Raw genomic sequence first — 12,382 nt, forward strand, 5'->3', positions numbered from 1 at the left:
CGTGTTCGAGGAACTCTTCTGACTTGACTACACGCTTCGCACTCGATATTAAGCTTCGAAATGATTTACAGATCGATGGTTGAATATCGACTGACTCGCGGAGGAGGGAGCGTAAGGTTTAAAGTGTGTATTGCTTGATGTATAAATTGTTCATTTGATGTGGACTTATTGTCATAGATGGATGGGGATATTTGGAGTATTGATTCGATGGAAGAGGCCGTGTGGAATTGTGTAAAGAGTGTAAAAACCACGGGAGTCGCGTCGACGAAAGATCGAGATATCCAAGGGTTCCGTGTCTCTCGAGGGGTTGATGAAATGAGAATTAAGTGTGTGAATGACAATCACGAAATACTAAGGAGGAATGTTTTGATAAAAATTTGAAGAAAAAACAAGAGTGTGTTTGATGAAAAGATGATGGAATGAATGAGGGGTGAAAGCTGTTAAAAGAGAGGGGATGGGAGAGGGGAGGGGGGAATGATGGGAATTTTAGTGAAAGGTCAAGGTGGGTGTGGATCATCCACAGAGAACCCGCTGAGTTAGCGAGTTAGCGTGGAATTTCTTATGCAAAAAAATAAAATAAAAATGATTATTTTTACCCAGGTAGGTCATATTATTATTCTTGGTCTTGTTCATGATTATGTTCATGGGGTAGGTATATTCATGTTCTTGTATGTTCATGTTCTTGTCCTTGTCCTTGTCCTTGTCCTTGTCCTTGTCCTTGTCCTTGTCCTTTCATAACCTGTATGAAATCGAGATAGTAGACAGATTCTACGAGAGCTAGAATACCTAGGTATCAGGTCACGTAGTTATGTATATGCTCAAGTTGAAATGTACCAGGTACGAGGTCATCATCCGGTACACAGTTCTTTTGTTTTTCTATGCCCTTGTATATATATCTAGATCCAAATACCATCTTCATCTTCTTCATCTTATATGGCCCCTCCTCATATTCTCATTCAAACTTAAACCCCATCCAAACCCCAACGTAATCAATCCTATTCGAATCCGGCAATCAAATATCCTCTGGTGTGCATGCTTCGGGACCTACCTATTGGGTATATACCTAAATCAATATGTGATGGAAATATTCATAAAAGGAGGAAGAGCATCAAGGTATGTCGCGTCGGAAGGAAGAAGTGATAGTGGAGGTATAAAGATAAAGTAGATGCTAAATGCTCGATAGAGTAGGTACGCGCAGTAAGATCGCGCCGCCACCCCCCTTTGAATGATTAATGCCAGGGTTTTACTTTTGACTGTGATTCTTATTCTTATTTTGCTTAGTCCCGAACATCAATTAATTTCTTCTTCTTCTTCTTCTCCTTCTTCTCCGAAGGGAAGAAATCAACACGATAAGAGCGGCACTGGTTTGCGAGAGCTATTGGGTTCAATTGAATCAGAATATTTAGCCTAGGTAGTAGGTACGTACAACTAATTGAACTGTGCACACTGCACTGCACTGCTGCACTTCCCAATTTAACTTCAGCTGTTACTTGTTGCATAATTCGCAATGTTTAAGGTGGCTCGGTGGTTGGGTTCGAAAACTGGATGGGGCTCGCAAATCTGGAGGAGGGAGTCAAGTTTTGTTGTTGTTGCTTGCTGTTCAATGACTGATCTTGCCATCCGATCTATTATTTATAGCTTGGAGGGTTTTGGGGCGAAATGAGCTCAGGTACTGCTGGGTGGTAGTACTAGGGAAGGTAGGAGAGAAATGGGATTGGATGGGATTTGAATTTGAATTTGAATTCAAACTTGGATTTAGATTTAGATTTCATATGATCTGGTAAGGTAAGGTAAGGTTGGTTAGGTTTGCTATGCTATACCTATGCTATGCTATGCTATGGTAGGTATGATTTGCAAATTGCAATTGATATTTCGTATGGTGTGTCGCGTGTATTTGGCTTTGCATCCTTCTTTAGCTAGGGCCCAGGGGTAGGGATAGTGTGTGGGTAGGTGGGAGGTATCTCGATTCTAAATTGATCTTGAGACTGATTACGATCCTACAGCAGTGATCATGGGATCTCTAGATGGCAAAAAAAGCCTTGATTTATTTCCCTAGGTAGTAGATACTTGCCATCTACCTACCTAGTACGTATTATGAGATCTGCCGGACTCGATTTGAGTAGATAGATAGTATTTACACAGTATTTAAGGATTTACATTTACATTTACATTTACATTGGTTTGGTAAAAGTACGTTATATCGATTTTTATATACGAGAGTATTATCATCCTGATGCTCAGCACTTCTTACCAGGTGAGATCAAGTCTCTTTGGTTCGAATACCCACTCTACCCACCCAACCTGTCTAGTGCTCGCTCGATATTGATTGAACCTTACGAGTCAAGCATGATAATACTTAACCTATATCCAACCCCCCCTTCCCACATAAATCCTCCCCGCCCTTTCTCACCGTACACCGTCCTACCTAGGTACAGTCCCTCGAAATAGGAATACCAGGTCCCAAGCATCTTATCTATTCTATTTCGAAACTTCGAAAGTCGGTATGAGATATGAAAGTCTACATACAATGCTGACATTGCTGACTAGCATGACTACCTAGCACCCAACTTAAGTCGAAGGCTGTAATTGCCAGCGCAACAGCGCAACAGCTGTTGATAATTCACCGCGAATAAAGTTCTATTCGCGTCGTCTTGTAAGTTGTAACCCCACGTACGCAGTACATCCCACCAGTTGGCCGCTTCCCACAGGCCTGCCATCACAGCCCATCTCTTCAGCCCATTCAATTGCAAAGGAAATTGTCAAACTACCTAACACGGCTTGCCCGCTTTCAATCTAAGAATATCACGATCGAACATTGGAACATTGGCATTGGGTATTGGGGGGATGGGGGGGCATTGGAACCTGTGGACCTTGGAAAAAGTCAAAAAAGTGTCTGCAAGAAAGATGTAGATTATCATTATTGGAGACTCCTCGGGTACCTTCGAAAAAAAGCAAGTCACTCCCGCATCCAATCATTTTTTATCATTTTTTATGCTCATCACCAAGTCTTGTCCCAAAATCGAAAATTCTTTTCTGTCTTTCTTTCTTTCTTTCTTTTCTTTCTTTTCTTTTCTTTTCTATGCAATTATGTACTCTTTTCTTAACCCACTGGTAAATATCCCCCCCCCCCCCCTCCTCTTACCCCTCTACCAGGAGCGGGGAATGTTGGTAAGGAACAACGCAGAACTTCAATCGTTGTCAGCCCACTATCATCTTCTTCGCCGTAAACTCGATGTTATTGCCTTTCTTGTATTTTATTTATGCTTTTGATCTCACCGCCATGATACCCATTTCACGAACCCTCGCTGCTTTTGATTGCAACGTACATGATAATCAATATTGCGTTTCCAATATTTGGCTGATTCCCATTGGTTCAGAATATACACATCCGTTACTGTAGCTACTGCCTCTTTATTTTCTATTCTTTCGTGGGCTGTGTTCGTCGACCTTCATTTCCAATTAATTCAATCATGATTTCATGCTCGACGGTCCATCCAAGTTAAATCACAATTTGTGATCAACATATAGACATTAGTCTGATGGATGATCCCGTTATGCGATTAGAGGACAAACGATATGCCAGGTACGCGAATAAACCATCATCAGCATCCACTCGCATTGAAATCCTTTCTAATTTGGTCCTAGTTCTAGGAACGCTTCCCCGGACCCACCGAGTCTCCTGTGTGATTTGGATGCACAATTTCACAACCCGGTCAGTGAATCAGTGGTGAGGGCACCATTGCACCATACAGCAACAAAGCACCCGAGTCGGGACGGCTCGTAATGACCTATCAAAATTAATCATGCTCATAAAAACTGATTCAACAAAGTCGCGGCATTGGACCATGTTGTTACAAACCAACGGTGAAGAAGCTCATTGAAGCAAAACTTAGAAAAGTTCTTCCTGCAGAAACATACAGATCCCAACCTAGGTGTGGCTCCTTCTGCCCCTCATATCGAAAGCATAGAAGCCGTCTTGATAACCTTCCATGACTTCTACCAGACTATACCAGCATTCTACCCAATCAAATCCACGGGCCTACTTAACTTAATCTGGACCCAATGCCGAAATCATCCTTCACCGGTCAATGCCCTCCGAGACAGTGGATTCCCTATGCAAAGAAACGCAATGAATAATCAATTCTGGTGTCTCTTTTCACATTTCGTGAGTGGAATATTCAGGGATGGTATAAATCTGCCATGTCCCTCATCATCCGCCTTGATTATTTCGAGGCACTGACATCCAATTAAACTTGATGAAATGAGACAACTTCACGGCAGAAACGGGTACTAAAAATCCAGGAGACGGATTTCTGGGTCCTCGTGTTTTCATTCCGCCAATTCGGGGGAGGCTATCCGGTAACATCTAGAATGAATAAGATCATCCATAGCAAGGAGCCACTCAGACTTTTACAGCAATGTTTGTGTGAACCTAGACCTGCTATTCGTTACGGTATTCTATCACGTTGAGTTCTAGCAGGCGGCTCACGTGGCACCCCCTTCACCGATTAGTTGGGAAGAAATCCAGAACCTCGACTTCGACATGGGAATCTATGCACCCACGACACCGCTAGGTGCGTTATCACAAAAATGGGATTAGCAAGATGGCCAAATTGTACAGTTCACAAACAAGACATTCATCAATCTAACTTATGCAACGACAAACTCTACTGATATCGCAGATACTTGAAGGAAACTTCACCGCTGAGATTGTTACCTAGACAACTGTTACTTGGTATGGAACCCCTCTTCAAGTACTACACCTCGTTACTTTCCTATCTGCATTTCAACGTGGTCGTGCTTGGTTATTCAAACATTTTGTTCTTCTCATTGCGAAGCGTGTGTTTCAAGGGTGTTCGGTCAACCCAAGTTTCCGATGTCCGAAATTGGACTCGGATGAACACTACGAGCTAAATACGAAAGTACAAATCGCTGGCTATAATATGTACTACAGTATTGTCAAGTTCCAAAAATATCGAAAAGTCTCATCTTGAGAAGACCCGGTCGCATATTTACTTGTGCAACACGATCTTAGCTAAGCAGACTTTGATGAAATACTTACTCTTGTACCTCGGGCGTTACGACCTGATTTCAGAACTTCAGAAATTGAACAAGCACGGGAACAAATCATCCTCGCATGAACTGCGATCTCGAAATTTTAGCAGGCCAGTACCATATATCACGTAGGTACCAGTAAATGGTCTTTCGTACTCCCCTCACATCATGCCTTTACAATCTCACCTTATCGCAAACCCCTCCAGGCCCCTAGCCAGATGAAACTACAAGCACTTTCGCACTTCCACCCCACTCCTAAAACAGAAGGTCTTGATCTCCTTATTCCTATCTTCCATCGTTTATTCCACCCTCCTTCTAGAATCATTCTAGAAGCAAAAACGGTGATGGATGCCCCCCACCTGAACTCGAAAGCTAAAACCTTGATATTTGCAACAGTATCACTTTGACACTAGTGAACGCGAATTGCATTGTTGCCTTCTTTAGGTGTGACTACATCTCACACGATAGATGCGTAACTCATTAATTCGATTGTGCGGGCGGGAAGCACAAAGGGTTGCAATGCTTACTAGCGAGGAAGTCGATGATTAGAAATAGATTCAAAGGAGGAGCAGGGGGGTTTTAAAGAAATGTAAGCACACGAGCAAGGTCGCCCTCAGTATACGCCTGATGACTTTGTGAAGGACAAAAACAAACGATGATCATCTTGTTAATAGAAGACCAATAGACATATCAAATACGGTGAATCAACAGCCACCGAATCTTACAGTCAACAGCGGGAATCCTCGGTCAGCCCGAATCTCCTTATGTACATGAGAGGCGCAATATCTTGTCAAAGTTGAGAGCATGGAGAAACGGCCAAGTGCCATGAAATCCTGCGCACTTAGCCGTGGCTTTGTCAAACCTCTCATCGGTTCATCTGATCTGTCAAGTGTTCCACCAGCTTTGCATCAGAGTAGAGAACGCTTGGGATTGTATCTCACGTGATGAGATGCGATACCGACCCGCAAGATCGGGTGGAAAGCGAGTCTAGGGTGGGTTGGGCACATAATATCTAATTTGTTCTTACTTGCGGGTGGTTACTGCACTGTCATGGATCCCATGCACTAAGATCGAATCGAGAAACATTCCTGGTAATGGGCGAGGTTCCTCCTGACTTCCAAATAGAACCCTCATTTTATCTCTACGGGCTTGAGAGGAGAAAAGACAAAATTTTCCTCGCAGATCAAGGGATGCGAGGGGCAGTCTTCATTTTTAGGGTAAAGGAATGTGCCAAAAGAGGGTACCTAGTGTCGCAGCAAGTACCGTTGCACAGTCGTACTTGATAATTCCCGGAAGAGCCAAGAACGAATTTGGTAAAGTGTAGTTGATGACGGTTGCCTTGAATAGAGATTGTCTTCTAGGTAGTGCTTGGTGGTGGTTGAAGAAATTCCTGATTACATAGATTCGCAGTGACTGATATAAGTCGTGATGGCTTGCCTCGTGGCAATGCCCTCCTTCCCACATGGCACCAGGACTGATGACACCGCAGCAGGATGTAGTGAAATACATTGTCGAACCTGTATGGTAGTTACTCATTAATTATTGACGTTTTGGATAGGCAGGTAGATAGGAAGAACACCGTACATAGCAACACCATGAGATCCTGAACAGTCTCTCGATATTGGATATCAAACGTTTCCCGATGAGGACCAAAGGAGGATATATGCAATCACTCTTACTTGCTTGGAGCTCCCTCTGAGCTCCTCTCAAAAGTTATCATTGGCATCAATAAAAGCACTCTTTTCCTTTACCTCCCCAAACCTCTAAGGTTGAATGAAGAACACTATATGATGAATCTGTTTCTATGTATAATATTATTCGACCTCGATACAAACCCAAGAGACTGCTCTGTAGACCCCTAAGTACTAGATAGATTATGACCTAGGTAGTCACTCATCAATTTGGTTATGGCTTATTATTATGTTCTATTTACCTGTCCGATACCTACGGAGCATCTATCTATGAAGTAAAGACTTGCCCACCACCAAGGTCGGTTACCTTCCTCTGTGTTTCAATTCCGCCAATGGATATCCGAGCCGATATCCACATGCTCCCTTCCCCCCTTCTCCCCAATTATCAATAATGCATTCAATCTACTTGACTATACCTATACCTATACCTGCCCTACTATCTGCCTGGGTCTAGTTGGTGTAGTTTTCTCAGAAAACATTCTATCATTATTGATTCTTGATTCTTCATTCCTCACTCTTCACTCTTCACTCTTCACTCTTCATTTTATCATTTCTTCCATTCTTTACCCATATGTTCTCTTGACAAATCATATCTTTGTATCCCTACTCGAGTAGCACCTAGTACCTACCTCATCTTCATTCATTTCATACATCGACACTATCACTTACAATAAAAGTAAAGAAAAATATATGCTACAGTTATATTTACGAAAAGCAAGACATATACTACTATTACTACTCCTACTACTACTCCTATTACTACTACTACTACTACTACTACTACTACTACTACTACTACTACTACTACTACTACTACTACTACTACTACTACTACTACTACTAGCACCTAGCCAGATACCTAAGGTACCAACCAAATCGTTGATTGTGAACATCAAAATATTTTTATTTTTTTTCTATCAAAAGACTGGTGGACCCTTGTATATACACATACTATTATTTACTCCCTACCCTATACCACTACACCTTTCCGAGTTTAACTCCAGTGTACTAAGCGTGTACCTCGTTGAAACAATCCCTTCAACGCCAAAACCACTACTGCGATTTGCGAATTTTGGCGATAACGAGGCAAATCTGCCCTGCTTCAATAGCGCCCACCTTTATAATATTCCTTTCGACTTCACTTGGATATATCTGAATCCCATTTACCATACATATACCATATATCAAATATCACACACATTCTCTCTCTCTATATATATACACACATACACGCACACGCACATACACACACACACACACATACAGATGCACACAGGCACATGAATGGTGTGGTAATCGAACTACATCCTATCTATCTTTCAGCTAATCGATGTTCCACTGACTATAACCATAACCGCCCGAAGTCTCTCCAATCATTATCGAAATTGATCGACAACACCCGACAAACTACCTAACCATACCCCTCCTCTGCAACATCCATATCCAATATATATCTTATACTTTCAAAAGCGCGTACACCTACTTGGAACGACTAATCATGAGTTGAAAATGTTAATGAATGACACAGACCGTGGTCTCGGTAACATATTCAGAAAGAAATACCTTCGCAACTTCCCACTCGAGTAATACGACCAATTCTACTGTATAGGGAGATCGACTTCGTTATAACGGCAGAATCCACTCCCACGTTCAATATTACCTGGAGAGAATATAGAAACCTTAAATCGCTACAACGCGCAAACCATCGCCACTTATGAATGGATTATTGGGAAACGCTCCGCAGACAAATATGTATGTGCGAGCGCTATACGACTACGAGGCCGACGACCGAACAAGTCTTAGTTTTCACGAGGGGGACATAATACAAGTGATCACACAATTAGAAAGTGGTTGGTGGGATGGAGTCATAAATGGTGTGAGGGGATGGTTCCCCAGTAATTACTGTCAGGTTGTATCGGGCCCTGAAGATGTCCTGGACGGCAAGCCGAATGGGGCTGGAATGGGTATGGATGATGATGTCGACGACGATGAAGACGACGAAGAACAATACGAAGAGCAGTACGATGATGAGGGCGAAGAATCAGAACGTGACGACTTTTCACATTTGCCTGCAACCGGTGTGAATAGCAATGGGAGATCAGGGGCAGATTTCTGGATACCTCAAGCGACTCCTGATGGTAGATTGTTCTATTTCAACACGGAGACTGGCGAGAGTAGTATGGAGCTACCGTTGGAATCGCCATCTTCGTCAACGGAAATGGGACCGAGAGATCGGATGAATGTCAATATACCGGAGAAAACAAGGCCCCCACCAGAAATGATGGCGCGAGGATATATAAATGAAACAGACGATGAATCGGAAGGAAATTCTGCGTCTGAGCTCGACGGAGAGTCTATCATGCTCGCATCTAAATCCTCGTTTGTATGTTGCCTACTAAGTATGGCCATATTGTACCTGCTAACATCTCTTAGCCACGTAAGAAACGCAGATCTCAATTGTCTGAAGGTGTGTCACCAGCTACCTCTATGGACTCAATCAACGGCACATCTCCTGGCACTCGCTCACGAGCCGACACGTTCAACACACCGAATGTATCCCTAACAGCAATGCCGATAATGGGGCCGTCTACAACTTCTTTCACGACTCCTGCTCTTGGCCCACCACACGCTGCTACTTTGCCTCGATCATTCTTTGATGATGGATCCGCTGCGCCACTGACATGGAATAGACTCGTCGCAAATATGAAGAAAGCTGTGGATCGCTATCGCGAAGCAATCAACAACCATGATCGTTCCGAGTACGTTCGCCGAGCTGAAGATATTTCCGATCACCTACGACTATTACTGGCTGCTGGATCTGGTACTACTGATAATCATTCTGGTCAGCCTTCTATCATTTCTACTAACAAAGCCCTGTATCCCCACTTTCGGGACATGATGTCCAAATTCTCGAAATTAGTTATTTCGTCACACATTGCTGCTTCTGACTGGCCCAATTCGGAGTCGTATCAAAAATGTCTGCAGGAGGCGGATGGCGTACTTCTAGGCGTTTTCAGCTACGTTGAGGTCGCCCGCCAGCAGCGCGGCGAGGATATACCACGATTACTCCCTGGTTTTGTCGTTGGTAGCACTATTGGTGGTAGTTGGCAAAATAACGGGCTTGGATCTAGAGACCCTCTCACACCCAACTTTCTCGACGAAGATGAGAATGTCGTTGAACCTTCTGCGATTTTGGATGCAAAGTTGATGGAGAGACTCGATGATCTGAAGAGAATGCTAACATCTAGCATTCGAAAATTGGAGGAGCATCTCGTACTCACCGACAAAATTATCACCCCTTACAGACACGAACTGATTGGTAATAATGTCTGTGCAGCCGCGCAAAAAGTTCTCGAGATGTTCAAGCCTTGGGTGTCTACGGTTGAATCTATCAACTTGTCTTCTCTTGGCGATGCATTCCAAAATCCTCAACTTATTGACTTCGCCAAACAGAAGCAAAGTTTATATGATAACATATCAGATTTATTGCTAGGATGTCAGGCTGTAGCCGGGCCTTTAGGTGATGAGTGGGCGGAAGTCCGTGGGGAGTCATTGGAAGGGCGACTAATTTATGTCCGCACGTGTTCAAGATCTTTGGAAACAAACTCATCTCATATTGGCTTCTCACTGCAGCTTCTTGGTGAGCTTGTTCAAACAGCTATGCAGCAGGCTTTGCCTCTCGAAGAAAGGACGAAAAGTCTCAGGAGAGGTGATAGCGCGCCCTACGAGCGACCCCATCAACGATCGGACTCCCGGAACCCATCACTCCGTCCTAACCTTGCAGATATTGGTAAGTCACAAACTTACTCTGAAGGTGATACAGTTCTTCCACCATTCCGAAAGGAGAACTCTAAAGTCAGGAAGTTCTTTGGCGAAGAGCCAACTCGAAGAGATGCCCCAGACGAGACACCAGACTGCTTGAAGCTTGACCACGAAGATGATATTTCCTACGATACAAAAGTACAGCCTCCTATCTTGAAGGGCGGTACACTTGTAGCATTGGTTGAGCAGCTTACACGCCACGACAAATTGAGCTCGGATTTCAACAACACCTTTTTACTCACGTATCGGTCTTTTACGAATGCGAGAGAATTATTCGAGCATTTGGTGAAGCGCTTTCAGGTGCAGCCCCCTGAAGGTATGCTCCCAGGAGACTATGAAACATGGGTATCCCGAAAACAAAAGCCAATCAGATTTCGGGTTGTCAACATTCTGAAATCATGGTTTGAACTCTTTTGGATGGAGGATCAAAGTGACGATACCAAAGCTCTCATAGCCAACGTCTACACTTTTGCTCGAGACACTGTAAAAGCTACTGAGACGCCAGGTTCCGGTTCATTGATGACTCTCTTAGAACAACGGTTACGGGGACAGGAAGCTACAGCTAAACGTTTAGTCTTGACCTTAAACCACTCCACGCCCCAACCGATCATGCCCAAAAACATGAAGAAGCTTAAATTCTTGGATATTGATGTGACAGAATTTGCACGTCAACTGACTATTGTCGAGTCAAAGCTTTATGGGAAGATCAAACCCACAGAATGCTTAAACAAAACTTGGCAGAAGAAAGTTGGCGAAAACGACCCTGAGCCTGCACCAAATGTTAAGGCGCTGATCCTTCATTCTAATCAATTGACGAATTGGGTCGCTGAAATGATTCTCACGCAACTCGATGTCAAAAAGCGCGTTGTCGTCATCAAACATTTCGTTCTTGTTGCCGATGTAAGTAATTTTTCTTCTGACTACCTTCACTTTTCCTAACTTACTCTAGAAATGCCGTGCTTTAAACAATTACTCAACTCTCACCTCTATCATCTCTGCGCTCGGCACGGCACCCATCCATCGCCTAAAAAGAACCTGGGATCAAGTGCCAGCCAAAACTTTGGCAGTACTGGAATCCATGCGTCGCCTGATGGGCAGCACAAAGAATTTCGGAGAATACAGAGAAAGTTTGCATCTTGCCAATCCCCCATGTATACCCTTTTTCGGTAGGTTCTAATTGCTCATCTGATGTACTATGGCGAGCTAACATATCTAGGTGTGTACCTTACCGATCTTACATTTATCGAGGATGGGATACCTTCGATCATCAAGAAAACTACATTGATCAACTTTGCCAAACGAGCAAAGACCGCTGAAGTCATTCGCGACATTCAGCAATATCAGAATGTCCCGTACGGCTTGCAGCCAGTCCCGGAACTTCAGGAATATATATTAACCAATATGCAAGCGGCGGGAGATGTACACGAAATGTATGAAAAGAGCTTAGCAGTCGAACCAAGAGAGCGTGAGGACGAAAAGATAGTCAGGTACGTTGTACACTCTCGATAGCAATCATTTATCAGAGCATGAAACCGATGTGAGGCCTATACTTACACGAATGACAGGGTGTTGGCTGAATCAGGCTTCCTATAATCGCCCTGCATTACGCATGTTAGAAAGGATTCCCGACAATTACATTGCTGTGACCGGGAAGCATGAAATTCAATTTACAAACCACCGATTATCAGTCACCACCACATATTTGTCGTGAGACTCAACTGTACAGGGTATTAATATTGATATATGCATCGACGAACGGACAATAACTTTTCCATTTGCCAGGCTTCGTACATAACAGCCTAGAGGTAAAAGTC

At 43.5% G+C, this 12,382-nt stretch overlaps 1 protein-coding gene across 1 annotated transcript; it reads left to right on the top strand.

Annotated features, from left to right (window-relative positions):
* Positions 1-8,496: 8,496 nt before the first annotated feature.
* On the top strand, positions 8,497-12,161 carry EAE97_008942 (uncharacterized protein; the record flags this gene model as incomplete). Its single annotated transcript, XM_038879457.1, has 5 exons — positions 8,497-9,129; positions 9,180-11,468; positions 11,518-11,734; positions 11,785-12,055; positions 12,134-12,161. The coding sequence occupies 5 exons, from the start codon at positions 8,497-8,499 to the stop codon at positions 12,159-12,161; spliced, it is 3,438 nt and encodes a 1,145-aa protein (XP_038729968.1).
* Between the last annotated feature and the right edge of the window lie 221 nt (positions 12,162-12,382).

The sequence above is a fragment of the Botrytis byssoidea genome (assembly GCF_014898295.1).
Source record: "Botrytis byssoidea strain MUCL 94 chromosome Unknown BBYS_019, whole genome shotgun sequence".
NCBI lineage: Eukaryota > Fungi > Ascomycota > Leotiomycetes > Helotiales > Sclerotiniaceae > Botrytis > Botrytis byssoidea.